General features: G+C 41.3%; 1 protein-coding gene across 2 annotated transcripts in view; it reads left to right on the top strand.

Moving 5' to 3' along the window:
* cdh11 (cadherin 11, type 2, OB-cadherin (osteoblast)) overlaps window positions 1-16,612 on the top strand; it is a 122,584-nt gene extending 105,972 nt beyond the window's left edge. For both annotated transcript variants that reach the window (XM_070542593.1, XM_015945033.3), the window contains exons 10-16: window positions 123-262; window positions 544-677; window positions 5,548-5,669; window positions 5,787-5,904; window positions 7,583-7,834; window positions 13,848-13,999; window positions 14,260-16,612. In XM_070542593.1, the coding sequence (XP_070398694.1) occupies window positions 123-262; window positions 544-677; window positions 5,548-5,669; window positions 5,787-5,904; window positions 7,583-7,834; window positions 13,848-13,999; window positions 14,260-14,625 (1,284 nt within the window). In that variant the 3' untranslated portion in view covers window positions 14,626-16,612. The remainder of the gene's footprint in view (window positions 1-122; window positions 263-543; window positions 678-5,547; window positions 5,670-5,786; window positions 5,905-7,582; window positions 7,835-13,847; window positions 14,000-14,259) is intronic.
* Window positions 16,613-17,265: the final 653 nt, after the last annotated feature.

The following is a 17,265-nucleotide window of genomic DNA, read 5'->3' as shown; positions in this document are numbered from 1 at the left end:
TTTCACTCTGTTCACCCGACGGTGCTTCGGAGGGAAGAACCTGCCCAGGTCTTTGTGCTCACTGAAAATCAGAAGCCCTTCATCAGTTATGCATGTGTGTGTGTGTGTGTGTGTGTGTGTAGATTTCAGTGGAGGATGCAGATGAGCCTCCTGTCTTTGTAGCTCCCAGTTACACTTTCGAGGTGGAGGAGAACGTGCCCCAAGGAACCCCGGTGGGACGAGTTCACGCCAAGGACACAGACGTTGCCAACAATCCTGTCAGGTAACACAAACGACTGCACACAGGAAGGCCTGTAGTAGATTCTGATATTCTTTAGCTGTTGTCCAGAAACAGCTCAAGCCGTGGTCATTTAGTTAACCGAGAGTGCAAAAATAAGCACCAACATTTCTCAGGATCATGTAGTTTATCTTGAGGGTCTAGAATAAGTACTGCAGGGATTTTTGTTTTCCCATCTGCTATGATAACTATGTCTGGTATAAAAGCAGCTTAGCCGCACTAAATGCTGAAGGAAATATTTTAACATCCAACACATTTCTGTGCAGATACTTGATCCCACGCTACACCGACGTGGACCAGTTCTTCAGCATTTCAGAAGATGGCCTGATAACCACAAACAGACCTCTGGACAGAGAAACACAGCCCTGGCACAACATTTCTGTCTCCGCCACAGAGATTGGTACGTCGGCCACCTTAATGTCACACCTGCAGTTCTAACAGAGGGAAGGTTAAGTTAGGGGCAGCACAGTTGAAAATATACATCTGTCATTTAGCTTCAAACGGCATGTTCTAACAGATACTTAGAATCAAATCTCAATATGCAAGGTTAGACCTAAATCAAATTTGAAGCATTTCTAAATACACTGTGAAAGACACACTTCTGGGGCCTCATTTATCAAGCTTGCTTACGCACAAAACGGGGTCGGAAAACTGCGTAAGCAACTTTCCACGCAAACTTGGGATTTATGAAAGAAAACGTAGCGGAAAAATGTGCGCAACTTTAAGTTGACTAAGGGCCTTGCTTACGCACATGTTGGACATGGAGAGCACCTGCAGTGCTGCTGCTGAGAAGGATACAATTATGAAATCCTGCCACATTATCACTTGTACCGCTTCGTACACACAGAACAAGACCCCCCACACGCACGCACACACACACACATGCGCGCACACACACACACAGCCTGAAGCGCATAATACGGAATGCGGAATATCAGCAGGGGGACAGATTGAGACCGAATGTCATGCGTCTGTGAATGTGTGTGTGTGTCCTGTCACTGTGACCTGATTGATCATGCGCCCTGGCTACTTGTACAGGGAAGATCTCTGTTTGGCTGACTGGTTAGCACACGTGACTTTCACCCAGGAGTCCGGGGATCAAATCCCGATTGGACCATTTTTTTTATATCCGCCACAGATCTCTCTGAAGAATTCACAACATTGACGGCTTCAGCAACACTGTGCCACTCTGTGGATTTTCTTTTATTTGTTTTGCAAAAGCACTTCCTTTCATTTCTCCACCTCACCCACAGGTACCTCAATTTCTGCTTCTGTGAAATAGCGCTTCCTTGATCTCCCTTGATCTACGGTCGCCATCATCAGTGCTGTAATAGCTGGCTTATGTATATACATGAGATCCACAAGGCACTTTGCATTGACTATTTATGGCAGTAAGTGGGTGTGGTGAGGGCAGGATGTGACTAAAAAGCAGCTGAGAACCTTTCTAGATAGTTTCTGATTTATGAAGGGGAGATTGCGTGCAGCTGTGCATACTCCATGTTTGATAGATCACAAACCTCTTGGCGTAGGTACATTTTTTTTGCTGAGCTCAAGTACGGGTTTTAGTAAGGATTTTACACAATGTTTGATAAATGAGACCCCAGAACTTTGCAGATATATGCTCTCTGTCTCCCTCTCCAGGCTTGCTGCGTAACATCACTGTTGTAAAATCAAATCTCTCCGTCGCGCATAAGAGGCATGTTTACTGTTTATGTTGACTGTTTTGCAAACTCGCGTGCCCAAACAAACACATTAAGCTGTGTTTCAGCATTGAATAAAGTTTTATCAGGACTGTATAACAACTGTATGCCCGAACAAACACAATAACCCGGTGAAATAATTTATTACTTACCTATTCATTAGCAGCACGGCTAGGTCAGAATCCGTAGTACATGTCGTTCTTTTGACAAGAGCTCTCCAGCGAGGAAAAGCCGGCCCATTATTAACTCTGGTCTTTGCTCTTGCTCTGTCGCATTCTCTTTTTCTTTTCCTAGATTCCTCTGATGAGGATTTCTATCTTTCTGTGGTGGATCTGCCATTGCTCAAGTGTCTAAACTACAGACTGCCACAGACAAATACGTAAATGCCTCGTGGACTAGCGCTGCCGTAGTAGCCGGCCTCAATTTTAGATGGGTCTCCAATTGCCCCCAGTACATTAATTTCTACTAAGGAAGGTGCTTCCCAGCTAAAAAACACATTTTATCAAGCGTTTTCACAATATCAGACACAAGTTGCTCGCTCTGCATTGACTTGGACTTTTCTACAGTCACCGCTTTGGAGGGTGAGACCCATCCAATATGGCAGCAATATTGTCAGGCTGTCCAGCACCCAATGTGGCATTTACGTATTCATGTCTATGGGGTCTATGTCTATGTGGTACTGCCATAAAGCAAGAGATAAACCATATAGAGCCGTAAACAGACATGAGACCTCATATCACAACTTTGAAAATGAACATAGATGATCATGTGCCATCAGAACTTTACTAAAAAAGAAAAGAAGAAAGAAAGAAAAATATAATTTCTATAGCGCCTCTCAAGATAAAAATCACGAGGCGCTTCACAAAAACAAAAACAAAAAATATAAAAATTGTAAAAATATAAAAAAGCTTTTCAAAAATGTTTAAAAAATATATTTAAAATGAGCAAGAATAAGCAATTGCGATTTAAAAGAAAAAATGTTAAGAAAGAGAGAGAGTGAATAGGAAAGAGGGAAATCAGTGGATCCTGAGGAAGGTGGAATAGGTGGGGAGAGCAGAATAAAGAGAAACATTGTTTAAGGTGTAAAAGTTGCAGAATGGGGCTTTATAACTGAATATGTAATAAATAACCCTGAATAAAGCAACAAACTATTATATTAAGTTACATCTAAACATAAAGAAGCAAACCTAAATATGTTATAGAGAATCTACAAACAAGCTAGTTTTTGAACACATACACAGTCATGGAACACTCACCCCTCCCCTCAGCTATCTTCCCCGAGACGCTTTTGCCGAAACCAGAAACCCACGATGTTAGAGAAAACAAGATAGCTCTAAACACCACTCACCGATTTCTAGGTTGAAACCTCTTTTGTTTTCTGCAACTTCAACTGGTGTTTTTCTTTTTGGGACTGGTAGTGTGTCCTAAAGTTGAAGTGGTAGCAGCCGGCTGTTTATCCTTCTCTGATGTTGAACCTTTCACACCAATGGTATTCTGTTGCTAAATACACGAGTGTGTATGAGTGGAGGAGCCAGGGAAGTGCAGAAGTGATGTGTTTTGGTGAGACTGACAACCAAATGGTCCATTTGTTCGCTTTTGGTCCCAAGCGTGTTACTGGTGGAGGGTTATGGAGAAATGTGAGAGAACTACTTAAAAAAAAAAAAAAATCTCCACAATATATTTATTGCTGTACTATGTTAGAGCGTTGTTAAGAAGTTATTGTTAGTGTATTTGAAGTAAAAGTAGCTTACCAAGACAAATGTGAGGTGAATGTCTACTAACTCAGGTCTCAGTAGGATTCTCTGGCTTCTCCCTTCACATTGCTAAATGATGCATGGTTACAGGGACTCACACCAGAGCATCTGAGATGTTGGATAGAAGGTCTGTTCACCGTGCTTTTACTTTGATAAGCTACTTCTGAGTACAGCAGTCTGATTTGGTTTTCTAGGCAGCCTGCCACAGTCAGATTAAACTATATGGTTTTAATTTAAATATAACTTAGATAATATAAGACAGTTAACACTGCAATTTGTTGAAGTGGTGAAAGAAACCCTTGTATCATTATAAACAGCTAAGTGTATGCTAATGCATCCAGCAGGCTGGGATTGAACCAGCCACTCCTGTGCTAATATGATCCATCTGTGATTGGTGCTTTGCGTGTGAAGAGAATCAAAATGTCAAACAGGAGCTAACAGATGGAAAACAGTCACCCAGGCCAGGCTTGTTAGGGTCCAAAAGCCACGCAGTCATTCAGCATCGCCGGACACACTCCATGACTTCATACGTGTGGTCTTCAACTCAAACATCTGAGTTTTATTTCATCCCTTTGGTTGGATGCAAACTTACCCCATTTTCAACAAATGTCTTTGTAGCACCGTGGAAACCAGCAGTTCTCATGGGAGCTCCTGTCATGCTGACCAGCTCTACCTGCTGTTAATCTTCAGCGTGTGATGTCTCGGCTCTCAGTGTGTAATTGTGTGTTTGTTTGCATTGACTTACAGTTTCTCCTTGTGGATTTATTGTGCTGTTTTCCTCTGAAACATTGGCCAGAAGCAGAAACAAACACAGTCCCGCTGCGTGGTGTTAGATCGTATTGATCAGAAGGCTATTTTCATGTTAGTTCTGTTATGTTCACAAAGGCCGTAGGTAGAAAGACCAGCAACAAAACACAAAAGGCTAAATATGAAATATAAACAGACGTCCGTGCTTTTATGTAGCCATCTAATCTCAGAGTGACTGAAGCTTAAAGTCAGATAAAAATCTGGACATGCAGTGTTGCATTTAAATGAGCAGATGTGCCTCAGCAGTTAACACTGGTGAAGTGGAAAAATACAAAAAAATCCCCCAAACTGAACTGGGGAGACAAAAAAGAGGGTTGGCTAAAGTTTTCTCTCCCTGGCTTTAACTCCAGAAACCCTTCACAGGCCATAGTGGCCCCACCCTGGTATTCTGTGGTTGGGGCTCAAGCTAGCAAAGCGCCGCGTGGTTTTTCTGTGACGTGCTAGACGCCAGACGGACAGATGGAAACGAGCCTGCCGCCCACAAAGCTAGAAGCATTGCAGGCCATGCTAACCACTTTTAGACCCTGGGAAGCTGAATAAACGCCTGGTAATGACAGGGTAGAGAGAGAAAAATCACATTGACTCGAGCTGCAAACATGCAAAGCACTACAACACAGAAATGCGTCAGACCACCTTTTTTCTTCTTCATTTGAATCTCTGTTGGGTGTTTGGTTTGTCATTTTTCCTTATCAGAATCTTCTTTGTATTGACGGAAAAATAATCAGAGTGGCTGGCTGAAACTGACATCTGTAATTTTTGCAAATCAAAATAACAACCAGCAGGCTGAGTGGCTGACTGATTGACAGGAAATCTTGTTAGAAAACATGTTTTTTTTTTTTCACTCATCGGCAAAAATGGATTAGAAAACAAACAAGCAATCACAAATCCGCTGGAGAACAAAAGACAGTCTGACTTTAATGACTTTGACACTGGTTTATAAATGTGTAAGCAGCAGAATACTTATGTGTATGCCCTGTGTGTGTGTGTGTGTGTGTGTGTGTGTGTGCAGGAGGCCACCACCAAGACACCAAAGTGCGTGTTAACATCAAAGTGAAAGACGTGAATGACAACCCCCCAGAGTTTGCTTCCGACAACGAAGTCTTCATGTGTGAAACCGTGACACCAGGGAAGGTACGGCTGTCTGCATGAGACAGTGCTGCGAATGCGTGTCAGCATACAAAAACAAAAACACCCTGTTTCATATCAGTGCGTGACCCTCTAACTTGTGTTTCCGTGTTTGGAGTTTAGCTCATCCAAAGCGTCAGTGCAGTGGACAAAGACGAGATGGCTCACAGGCAACACTTTACATTCAGCCTGGCTCCAGAAGTTGCCCACAACCAAAACTTCACTCTGAAAGACAACAGAGGTAGGCCATCTTTAAATCATGCTCAGCATCCCAGCGCTATTTTCATTCCTGTATTTTGCAGCCAGTCTTTCTGCTTCTTCATCTGCAGTCTCTCACTCACCTCCCACTTTCACTCAGATTAGATCAAAGCATAAGCAGATGGAGGCTTACACTACCTGGTAGAAATCAGCAGGTGCTCTGAATCTCACACACACACACACACACACACACACACACACACACACACACACACACACACACACACACACACACACGTGTCCTGCAGGCTGCATTAATTGCAGTGGGGTCTCTGTCCGTCTGTACATATATCTTGGGGGAAGGCGACTGATTGAATTAGATTTTGCGAGAATTGGAAGAGACTAAAAAGGAAAGATGAGAGTGCAAAAGAAAACTAAAGATGGAGAATACAGATGGAGGATGTGAGATGTTGAAACGCGTTAGATTCATCTGATCAACATGAAGAGAATCGTTATTTCAGGCACAAACAGGAAGGTTTTCATGTGGTTTATGTTTGTGAAAGGCCACTAATGGAAAAACAGAGCTAAAGGGCTCCACATGTCACGGAAATGTTAGAAAGAGGTTAAACAACAAAAACAAACATAAAAACGATGCAAACATGTTAGGGATGTATGTTTAAAGCTAAAGCTCATTTTCAGATGTAAACATCTGTTATGTAGATTGATATTTATAAAAACATGTTAAATTATTAAAATGTTAAATGTGGGATGTAGCTCAAAGAACTGGAAGAATGAAAAAAATAAAGTATGGCAATAAAACTATATAACCAAAAACATTCAAGTAATACCAATCAGTATCAGTGTCAACAAATACAGACTCTTTGGTGTTTGGATTATCATTTATCATCCTTTTTTTCCACTTTAAAAATTTTTTTTTCATACAAAATATAAATCTTTGGTTAAATGTTCCTAAAGTTGGGGTCAGGACCCTAATCTGAGCCCTTAGAAACCAGGTCTGGGAACCCAATAGAATGTCCAGAAGTCCACTTGATTATAGGAACGATCACTAATGGCGTACTTGTTACAATCCTTATTCTGTGACACTAAAAGCAATGTGATAGTTGAACGTTAAGGCTGGTTTCATCATCTGTATAGTTTCACTCATCCGTCTTGTTGTCAATGATTGACTTCATCCAGGGTCACATGACTTGGCCAGAGACAACATTTGGTGAAAAAACTGCTAAAATATGTTGTAAAGATAGGATTTCAAAAAAATATTCAAATTTTTTCCCCCTCTTAAGTTGTTTCAAACAACCGTGTTTGGTTCGTATTCTGAATAACGTGTTTAATAAAAGGCCAACGCCAAAGCTTGTGAAAGGATTTTCCTGTTTGTTATGGATCCAGAGGAGCAGAGAGGCAGCATGGAGGAAGTGCAGAGGTGCCACTGAGCCTCTGTTGTGTTGGTGCAGCAATAATACTGGCCTTTGATTACATTTTCCTTTCAGCTGATGAATGGACCCTCCTAATAAACAGAAGTTTAATATCACCAAAGTCGCACCTCATTGGCTGCTTGTGTGGGTAAATGACTCTGGGTCAGCATGAAGAGCAATACAAATAACAATTAAGCTGAAAAGCAAACCTCAAACTTTTTCTAACACTTTTCTTATGGATATATTTAATTAGATCAAAGTTGTGCAACCCCCATGTTTTTGTCTCCACAGACGGCACCGCCAGTATTTATGTTCTCCGCAAAGGATTCAACCGTCTCACCCAGGATGTTTACTTCCTTCCCATTGAAATAAATGACAACGGTTTCCCATCCATGAGCAGCACCAACACCCTGACCATCAAAGTCTGCTCCTGTGACAGTGAAGACAACATTGGGTCCTGTCACATGGCCCCCCACGTCCTCCCTGCTGGTCTCAGCACCGGTGCTCTGATAGCTATACTGGCCTGCATTGTCATCCTGCTCGGTGAGGAACACAAATCCTAATATTACTGCTAAATCAGCTGACTAAGATCATCTGTGGTTGGGGAATCTTTCAACAGCAAAACAAATGTACAAAAAGCAAATCCTGTTTTGATGTGGTCAGTTTAGTGATTTACAAATATTAAATAGATCATAACGACCAAACAGCTGTAAAGTGTCAACGGCTCCTTTGCGCCAGTAAATCTCTTCTGCAGCAACATGATCTTTCTGCAGTAGATAATTCTTAAGCCTGATTTATGCTTCTCCGTCTGCGTCAGTGCGGAGACACGCAACGCCATTTTCCATCCTTGCGTAGGGCTCCGGCAGGCACGCAAGTATGCACGGAGTCGAGTCCACTTTTTTAAACATCCGTCGAACGAGACGGATTACGCAAGCTTGTGATTGGTCAGGACGCCGCTGTTGTTTACAGCGCCGCCATTGCAAAGAGAGCCGAGGATACCAAGCGGCAGACACGGAGAAGCTTGAAGAATACCTCGCGAAAAAACTCTAAAAATGTGAACGCTTAATTCTCCCGTGACTGGAGGAGTGAAAAGATGCGCAGCAAGCATTTTATTTGTGGACGGAAATGACAGGAAACGTGGGTTTAGAGGTGGGGAGCGCATGAAGCGGTGGGAGAATGAGAGACAAATATGTCCGTGTTAAAAGTCTCTTATATACACAAAAAACACAATATAAACACACCATCTTGGACCGATACATGACAGGATACCACAGAACAGCGCTACGCCCTCTGCTGTCCTGCCGGGCAATTGCTTTGCAACACTCCCCAGGAGACGGAGAAGTAAAAGAGCAAAACGCTTCTGTCAATCCATGCGTGTCTGTCCCTTGCGGAGCTGACGGAGAAGCATAAACTAGGCTTTACACCCTTTACTGCACCCTGCTCTTCTGTGAATGGCGTGTCGTGTTGGACTGCAAATGAAAGTATTTTGTTCAGAAGTTCTTTAAATATTTGTGCGACACCAAGTTCCAATTTATGGCGTCCACTTGTTTGCATTTTTTTTGCTAACAGACATAAATTAAACAGAGAGCCTTTACTGGATGTACATCTACATCTGATAAACCTCAGGGGTCAACCCAATTCAAAATGGCCACCATTGCCAACTGACCTCAGGAAACAAAATTGGCTTTAATTAAATCAGTTTTACAGTAACTGAGCTAGAATTTGGTGTTTTAGTACTTGAAAGTCGTTCTCGACACATTTTCCCTTTTCACAAGATGCACCATGCAGGCACATTAGAGTAATTTACTGCAATGGTGTGTCTTATAAATGTGCCATGCCAGCGTGACGATGCACAAATTTTGTGGCATTCGTTCCGCCTCGCTTGGTAGTAAGATTGCGGTAATTGTCTGTCTTATAAACGGCGATTGTGCCTCGGTGCAACAGAAGGTGGTGTCATGATGACATGGGGAGTTAGTGCCGAGTGGCAAATAACTAGAAAATGAAAGTAAAAGCGGGCCGTACGTTTTGCTATTTTTAAACAAAATCAGCGGAGACAGCAAACTGGAGAGCTGCAGCTCTCCTGGATCTTCTCTCCGTTAGAGCTGAAGGTCAGGTCACAAGTCCGCGGCAGTGCAGGGGCTGCCCCCATACCCCCTTGATGCCGCCATCGCCTAATCCTTTGTAAAAAGGACACGATTGCGCCACATTACCGCCACCGTCTGACCACTTATAAACGACCTAAGGCCCCTTGATGTCGCCATGGCGTTGCATCAAATTGACGACATTGTTTTGTAAAAACGGCATATGTCACTTGAGACCTTGTAATATTGTGTAAATATTGTTTAAATAGTTGACCAAGTTGTCCAATTATTTCTCAAGATCATATTAGTTAAAATTACAACATGAAAGGTTAATACAGACCTTCAAGTAGGGTTGGGTGCCTTTTGACATTTGAACTGATCCGGTACTAATTCCCGGTATCTACGAATCGATACCGGTACTTAACGGTACCAGTTTTCGATACTTTTGAGTGTTTATTATTTTAATTATCTTTTATAATTAAATATATATTTTTCTCAATATATAACAATATTTAATAAATATCACGATAAAAAACATTCAACTGTTTGTATTAACATCGTCCTTGTAGTTTTATAAGCTGATAATTAAACTGAAGCAAACATCTTTACTGTGAACTAAATTTACTGTGTATCTTCATTCCTTTTGCCGTCTTTTTTCATATGATTTTTCCTACTGGGAAGTTAGAATTTCCGAGGAGAAAGCGAACGCACCATTAGCTGATAACAACGGTGGCAATGGAAGCTAACGTATCAAGCTAACGTTATCTTTAACAGTGTTTTTAACTGCTGGAGCAGATTAAAATGATGATGCCTCACACTTAAATCGTTGTCACTGGTTTCATCTTCACCCAATCACCCGTCGCATTTAGTAAAGTGAAGCCAAACTTTAGAGCGCGTTCATGTTCTAGTCGGAAATTCGGAGTTCCGAGGAGAAAGCGAACGCACCATTAGCGAAACAGAAGCTAACATATCAAGGTAACGTTATCTTAAACATTTTATTTACCTACCGGAGCAGATTAAGATGAGGATGTCTCACTTAGATCGTTGTCCGTCGCTGGTTTCATCATCACCCAGTTACCCATCACATTTAGTGAAGTGGACCCAAGCGTTAGTGTGCGTTCTTTCTACCATGCTGCTGTTTACAACTCGCTCGCAGGGACCGACGACATAACGCTCTTGCGCATGCGCAGCTGTCTTGGCAAGTTCTCGTTATGAAGGACGGGTACCGAAACGAGGCACCATTTGAAACGACGTGAATCGGTGCTCGGTCGGTACTATGGAATTCGGTCGGTACCTTAAAAAGTACCGAATTCAGTACCCATCCCTACCTTCAAGTAGAAATCTTGTTTTTTTTGTCAGAGGTCACCATCTAGAGGCAGACAAATGCATTGCACCTTCAGCCCATCTCCTTACTTCTGTCATTATGGCTAGAAGTAACACCAAGTCCTCACCATCTTAGTTGTTCCGCTTCATCGCGTTATCCTGCCCACCAAACCAACAAAGCGATATGACTGGCAAACCAACAGACTGGTCTGGCCTCCTGATGCTCCTATGGAGCAAAGCTAAACCGATATGCAGAGCAAAATCATTTTGCGTCAGCAACTGTCTGTCTAGATTTCTTTTTTTTTTTTATTATTATTTTTTTATTGAAAGAAGAAAACAACAGTACTTGCAATTACCAAAATACAATTAACCTTTCTTCATTTTTTCTAGGTAAATAACAACAATCAGACAGAACAACAACAACAACAAAAAAAGGGGGACAAGACAATTAGACAAAAAAACCATACCAAAAAACAAACGACCCCCCCCCCCGTCCCACATAGATCAACACAACCGTCAAACATATTACCGGAATATAACAATAACAGAAGTACAATTAAACAGGTAATACCTCTAGACTAGTAAAATAAGAGATAAAGGGTTGCCACTTATGAAAAAAATTGGCCGTGCACCCTCTCAGCGTATATTTAATTTTTTCAAGTTTTAAAAGAAACATGACATCTTTAAGCCACTGGGAAACAGTAGGACACTTAGCAGACTTCCAATGTAACAATATCAAACGTCTCGCTAATAGGGATGTGAAGGCAATGATATCCTTTTGCGTGGAGTCCAGTATAAGTAAGCGGTCAGGAATCCCGAATACCGCAATCAGAGGACAAGGATGAAGAGTTACCCCAAGAATAGTTGACATATTAGCAAAATACCCTGTCCAGAAACGTTGTAGCTCAGGACACAAAAAAAACATGTGGCTAAGGTGACAAGGAGAACCCTGGCATTTATCACATTCATTTTCCACTTCCGGATACAGTTCAGAAAGTCTAGACTTAGAGAAATGCACCCTATGAATGACCTTAAATTGGATAAGTCCAAGACGAGCGCAGGAGGTGGAAGATCGTACCCTTGCTATAACCTGTTCCCAAGACTCCTCATGTATTCCAATTCCTAGTTCTCCTTCCCATATATCCCTAAGCTTAACCTTAGAGTGGTTACTAAGAGACAGAATAGCATCATAAAGTTTCGAAATGGTTCCTCTGTGATGAGGAATAAAATATAACATAGTTTCCCATCGCTGTTCTGGAGGTAAAAAGGGGAAATTCGGGAAACACTTGGCAACAAAATTTCGAATTTGAAAATAGCGAAACAAATGGGTAATAGGGAGAATATAACGAGAAGACAAATTGGGAAAACTATCGAACACACCATCCACATATAAATGTTTAAACTGTCCTATACCCTTGTCACACCACACTGAGAATGTCGTGTCCAAAAGTGAAGGGGGAAACAAATGATTGTTGGTTAGAGGACCCGAAGAGGATGGCATTACAAAATTATTGTGTCGTCTAAACTGAAACCAGATTTTGAGTGTGTTAAGAACCACCGGATTATCAGTATACAAAGAGGGTTTTACGGGTAAAGAGGAATAGAGCAAAGCTGGTAAAGAGGAGCCCTTACATGATAATAGCTCCAATTTACACCACGAGGAACCAGAAGATTTTAGCCAGTAGCAGAGTTTTTGAATGTGAGCGGCCCAGTAATAAGCTAGAAAATTAGGTAATGCAAGTCCTCCACTAAATCTGCATTGCTGCAGCAACGTTTTAGAAACCCTAGGCGGCTTCCCTCCCCAAATAAAAGAACCAATAATCTTGTCCAGTGAAACAAAGAAATGTTTTGGCAAAAATAAGGGAATTGAGTGAAATAAAAATAAAAATTTTGGTAGGATATTCATTTTAACGACATTAATCTTACCGATTAAAGAAAGCGGGAGATTACCCCATCTTTGAATATCAGATGTGATCCTAGATAAAAGAGGAGACAAATTTGCTGATTTAAGGCCAGATAGAGAGCGAGTCACGTTAACCCCTAAGTACTTAAACCCAGAGGGACTAAGACGAAAGGGTAGATCGGACTGTTGGAGTTGACGTGCTGCTGTATTAACAGGAAAACACTCACTTTTCCCTAAATTTAATTTATAACCTGAAAACGAGCTGAAGTTCTCCAGAATACTTAAAACAGCAGGAATGGAGCGAGCAGGGACCGACGACATAACGCTCTTGCGCATGCGCAGCTGTCTTGGCAAGTTCTCGTTATGAAGGACGGGTACCGAAACGAGGCACCATTTGAAACGACGTGAATCGGTGCTCGGTCGGTACTATGGAATTCGGTCGGTACCTTAAAAAGTACCGAATTCAGTACCCATCCCTACCTTCAAGTAGAAATCTTGTTTTTTTTGTCAGAGGTCACCATCTAGAGGCAGACAAATGCATTGCACCTTCAGCCCATCTCCTTACTTCTGTCATTATGGCTAGAAGTAACACCAAGTCCTCACCATCTTAGTTGTTCCGCTTCATCGCGTTATCCTGCCCACCAAACCAACAAAGCGATATGACTGGCAAACCAACAGACTGGTCTGGCCTCCTGATGCTCCTATGGAGCAAAGCTAAACCGATATGCAGAGCAAAATCTTTTTGCATCAGCAACTGTCTGTCTAGGTTTCTAGGATAAAAGAACAGCGTAAGACTATCACTGTGATGCATTCCTAAAAAAATAATACACAATTCCTTAAAGGGGGAAAACTCTGGTTTGCTGCTTTAAGGAACGCTCGGCCTTTAATTAACTGTAATTTCGCTGGGTAGAAAACAGTAAATCTATTTCTAATGAACATTCATGACTAGTTGTAGGTCATGCTGCATTTTTCACATAGCTGTGCAGATCTGAGAGCTTTAGAGAGACAAACAGAAAAGCACCAGCAATAAAACCAGCATGTGTGTAAAGTACAGTACCATAATGGTAGAAATTACATAGACCAGGATGTAATTACCCTCCAGAATTACCCTCCCAAATTTCCCAAGGCCACACTAATTATATAGTACTTACTTTTAAACTTTCTTATGGAGATTCTGAGGAGATAGAGCTGTATTGATTGAATGCCAAATGAGTTGTAATGAATGTGTTTGTGTGTTTCTGTTTGGCAGCAATAGTTGTGCTGTTTGTTGCACTGAGACGTCAGAAAAAGGAGCCCCTGATAGTGTTTGAAGAAGAGGACATCCGGGAGAATATAATCACTTATGATGATGAAGGAGGTGGCGAGGAGGACACTGAGGCCTTCGACATTGCTACTCTGCAGGTGACGACGTGCAGCACCATGGTGTTAATCATCTAATAAAAAAAGAATCAAGTTATTTGATTTGTCAGTATTCACGTTTTGTTCACTTCAACTCAAAAACTGTGATCGTTTAAACTTTTACGGTTCTGCAATGATTTAGTCGATATTTGAACATGAAGCCTCTCATCTGCCAGCAAATAAGATTGATTCCATTCCAGCATTTTCATTTTCTCCAGCTTTATAACCACAGCCTTATCTCACCGCTCCGTGTTTCTGCACAGAACCCCGACGGTGCCAACGGTTTCCTGCCAAGGAAGGATATCAAACCAGAACTTCAATTTCCCATCAGGCCGGGCCTTGGGCGTCCTGCGGCCAACAGCGTTGACGTTGACGACTTCATCAAGACTCGCATTGCAGAGGCCGACAGCGACCCCACCGCCCCTCCCTATGACTCCATTCAGATCTATGGCTATGAAGGCAGAGGATCGTTGGCTGGGTCACTGAGTTCGCTTGAGTCTGTCACAACAGAGTCCGACCTGGATTATGACTATCTGCAGAGTTGGGGACCGAGGTTCAGGAAGCTGGCAGACTTGTACGGGACCAAAGACTGCTCCATTTACGATGCTGATGATGATGAGGACTCTTAACAGTGGTCTTCCTCAGTGGTGGACGCCCCCTGATTTCTGATTTATTGATTCCAAGAGGATGTGTTAACCGAGGGGTAATTCTCTCCAGTCTCCAGTTGTCACCATCTTCCAGCTGATTAGTCCATGCCAATTTGTCAACGGACGCTAACTGCTCTCCCGTTCTGTGGCCGGTTCTCCCAGACGGTTTGTCAATGGACACGTAATGAATTTGCCGACTTGAACCGCTCCCAGTTTCCTTGATTTTCTCCCGTCTCCTGTTTGATTCTTTTTCTCTATTTCTAAAGACTTGAGCATTGCAGGGCTGGGAGATTGGTTATGTCACTAGTTTGTTTGTCTGGAAGCAATTTGATGAAAACAGTGTTGCTGTATCATCAGTAAGACTTGCCCATAGCAAATTGTTGAGTGTAAAAGAGGTTCTGTATGCTTTTATGGACTAGATTCACATACTTCCTCAATAGTTCCTTAGAGAGACTTTATTCCCTTAACAGTTCCTGAGCGGGGCACACTTTCCTTTGTTGCTCACTCAAAGGAAAAGAGGAAGATGAAAGTAAATTAAAGGAAAACATTTGTAAGGGATCCAGCAACTGCCTGCTAAGAGGCATGAAACCGAGGATGTGTGGGCACCGATCAAATTTGTTGTTTTGTCTGCTGAAAATAGCAGATTCATTGGTTTAGATGAGTGAATCAACTCTGGGTTGTTGATACTCTGAAGATGTGAATGACATCTTCACAGTGTGGTGGCCTTATAATAATTAAACAACAACTCCAGGGGTAAACACACACCCACAATGACAAAAAAAGACTGAAGATAGAGACCAATAGATTTGGTAGCCGCATGGACGACAGAACACACGGACTGTAGGAGTATCTGTGAAAACGCTACTTGTCACTTTTTCTATTCCCCGAAAAGGATCCAAAACTGTGGATTTTTCTTTGTTTTCTTATTTTTCCACTGCAGAGAAGAAATTAAAAGAAGTGCATCCTTTTGCCACAGTCACAGTGTCTAAAATCATTTCCCACTCTCAGTCAGCCCAGGAACCACCAACTCCATATTCCACCCGACAACAAGTAGAAATCTGTGAGCTTGAAAAATCGCCTTAAATCCAACGGACACTTTTTCAACACAGTGCATTCTCTTATTATTTTGTTATTTCTTCCTTTCATTTTTTTTTTTTTTTTTTTTGTAACTTGAAAAGTATATTCAGAAAGCTAAGTATTGTCCTGGCTAGGTGTGTACAGACCACACGTGTGGTATATCACTCTGAGGATCCGACCTTCGGCTCACGCACGCTTCCAGAGGGGTGAGCTGTTTCTGCTGGACGTGTGTGCTTTGTGTTAGCTTTCCACCGTGAATGCTGGAAGCAGCAGCTGTTGTATCAACATGTGTTGCCATGTGCACATAGGGAAATACAAGGTGATCCAGGTAGGCAGAAACAAAACATCCTATTCAAACGTGCCGAGTTTTATTTTCAGTATCTGCTTTTATTGTTATTCTATTATTATTAGTGTGGGTTTCTATTATTATTATTATTATTATTATTATTATTATTATTATTACCACAGTAACTGTTCTTCCATTGGCTGCAGCTACACAGACTTAAGCTGATGTTTAACTTTTTGAATGAGATTTTATTGTTCTTAAAGTTTTTGAATGATTTAAAGAGTTTCAAATCTTTAGATAACTTAAAGTTATTTAGCTTAAAGTTAAGCATCAGCTTTTTTTTCCCTGTGTGCACTTCTTTATCCTTTTGGTTTAGCCTTTTTTTTCCTTTTTTTTTTGTAACGTATTTTGACGTTTCTTCACCTTTTCTCCCTGTTCCAGCGGAAACCTAGCAATCTGTGTGTGTTGCAGTGAGAGAACGCCTCCTTTTTAATTCTCTGTCAAGTTTTATGGTACAGATTTGTACAATTTTAAAAGTTCTTATTTTAGTATACATGCAGAATATTCCAGTATTACAACAAAAACATGTTAAGATTAAAAAAGTTACATCACACTTATATTTTCTGAGCATTGTATTGTTGCTTTACTATGTGCTTCAATATCAGAAGCAAAAAAAAAAAAAACTTTGAAATAAATGCTCTTTTTATAAAACAATACTCAACTGTGTGTGAGAGTCTAATGAGCTCATTTAGAAGAATTTAAGCTAGTTTCCAGGTGGGGTGTTTTGCACAAAAAAGGGAAATGTGCAAATTGATGAGCAATTTTCAGTTCAAATAAAATGTGTGACAGAATAAAAATTCACTGTAGGAATAGAATTATCTAGCTCAGAGGTCTGCAACCTTTACAGCCCAGAGAGCTTTTTTTCTCCTCAGCCCCACAACTTTTAAAGGACCTTTTGAAAACAGACTTAAGAGCTGCTAAAGTGGATTAGCACCACTGCAAAATGAACTCTGAGAATAGTGAATTTTTTCATCAGTGACCCTCAATGAGGGCCTCCTTCTCTTTAAATATCTACAATATAAAACATTTCGTCATTTTTGAAAGCTAAATTTAAAACATCTTGATCTTTGTGGAAAAATATACATAAAACCATGAAATATTACAGGTGTTTTTAGTGTCATTCTGTTGTGGAAACGCAATCCAATGAATCCATGAAAACACAGAAAAACTGATTAAATCTTGATTTGATTTAATTCAAA

Source organism: Nothobranchius furzeri, chromosome 12, assembly GCF_043380555.1.
Source record: "Nothobranchius furzeri strain GRZ-AD chromosome 12, NfurGRZ-RIMD1, whole genome shotgun sequence".
NCBI lineage: Eukaryota > Metazoa > Chordata > Actinopteri > Cyprinodontiformes > Nothobranchiidae > Nothobranchius > Nothobranchius furzeri.
This window is presented reverse-complemented; position numbering and strand designations above follow the sequence as displayed.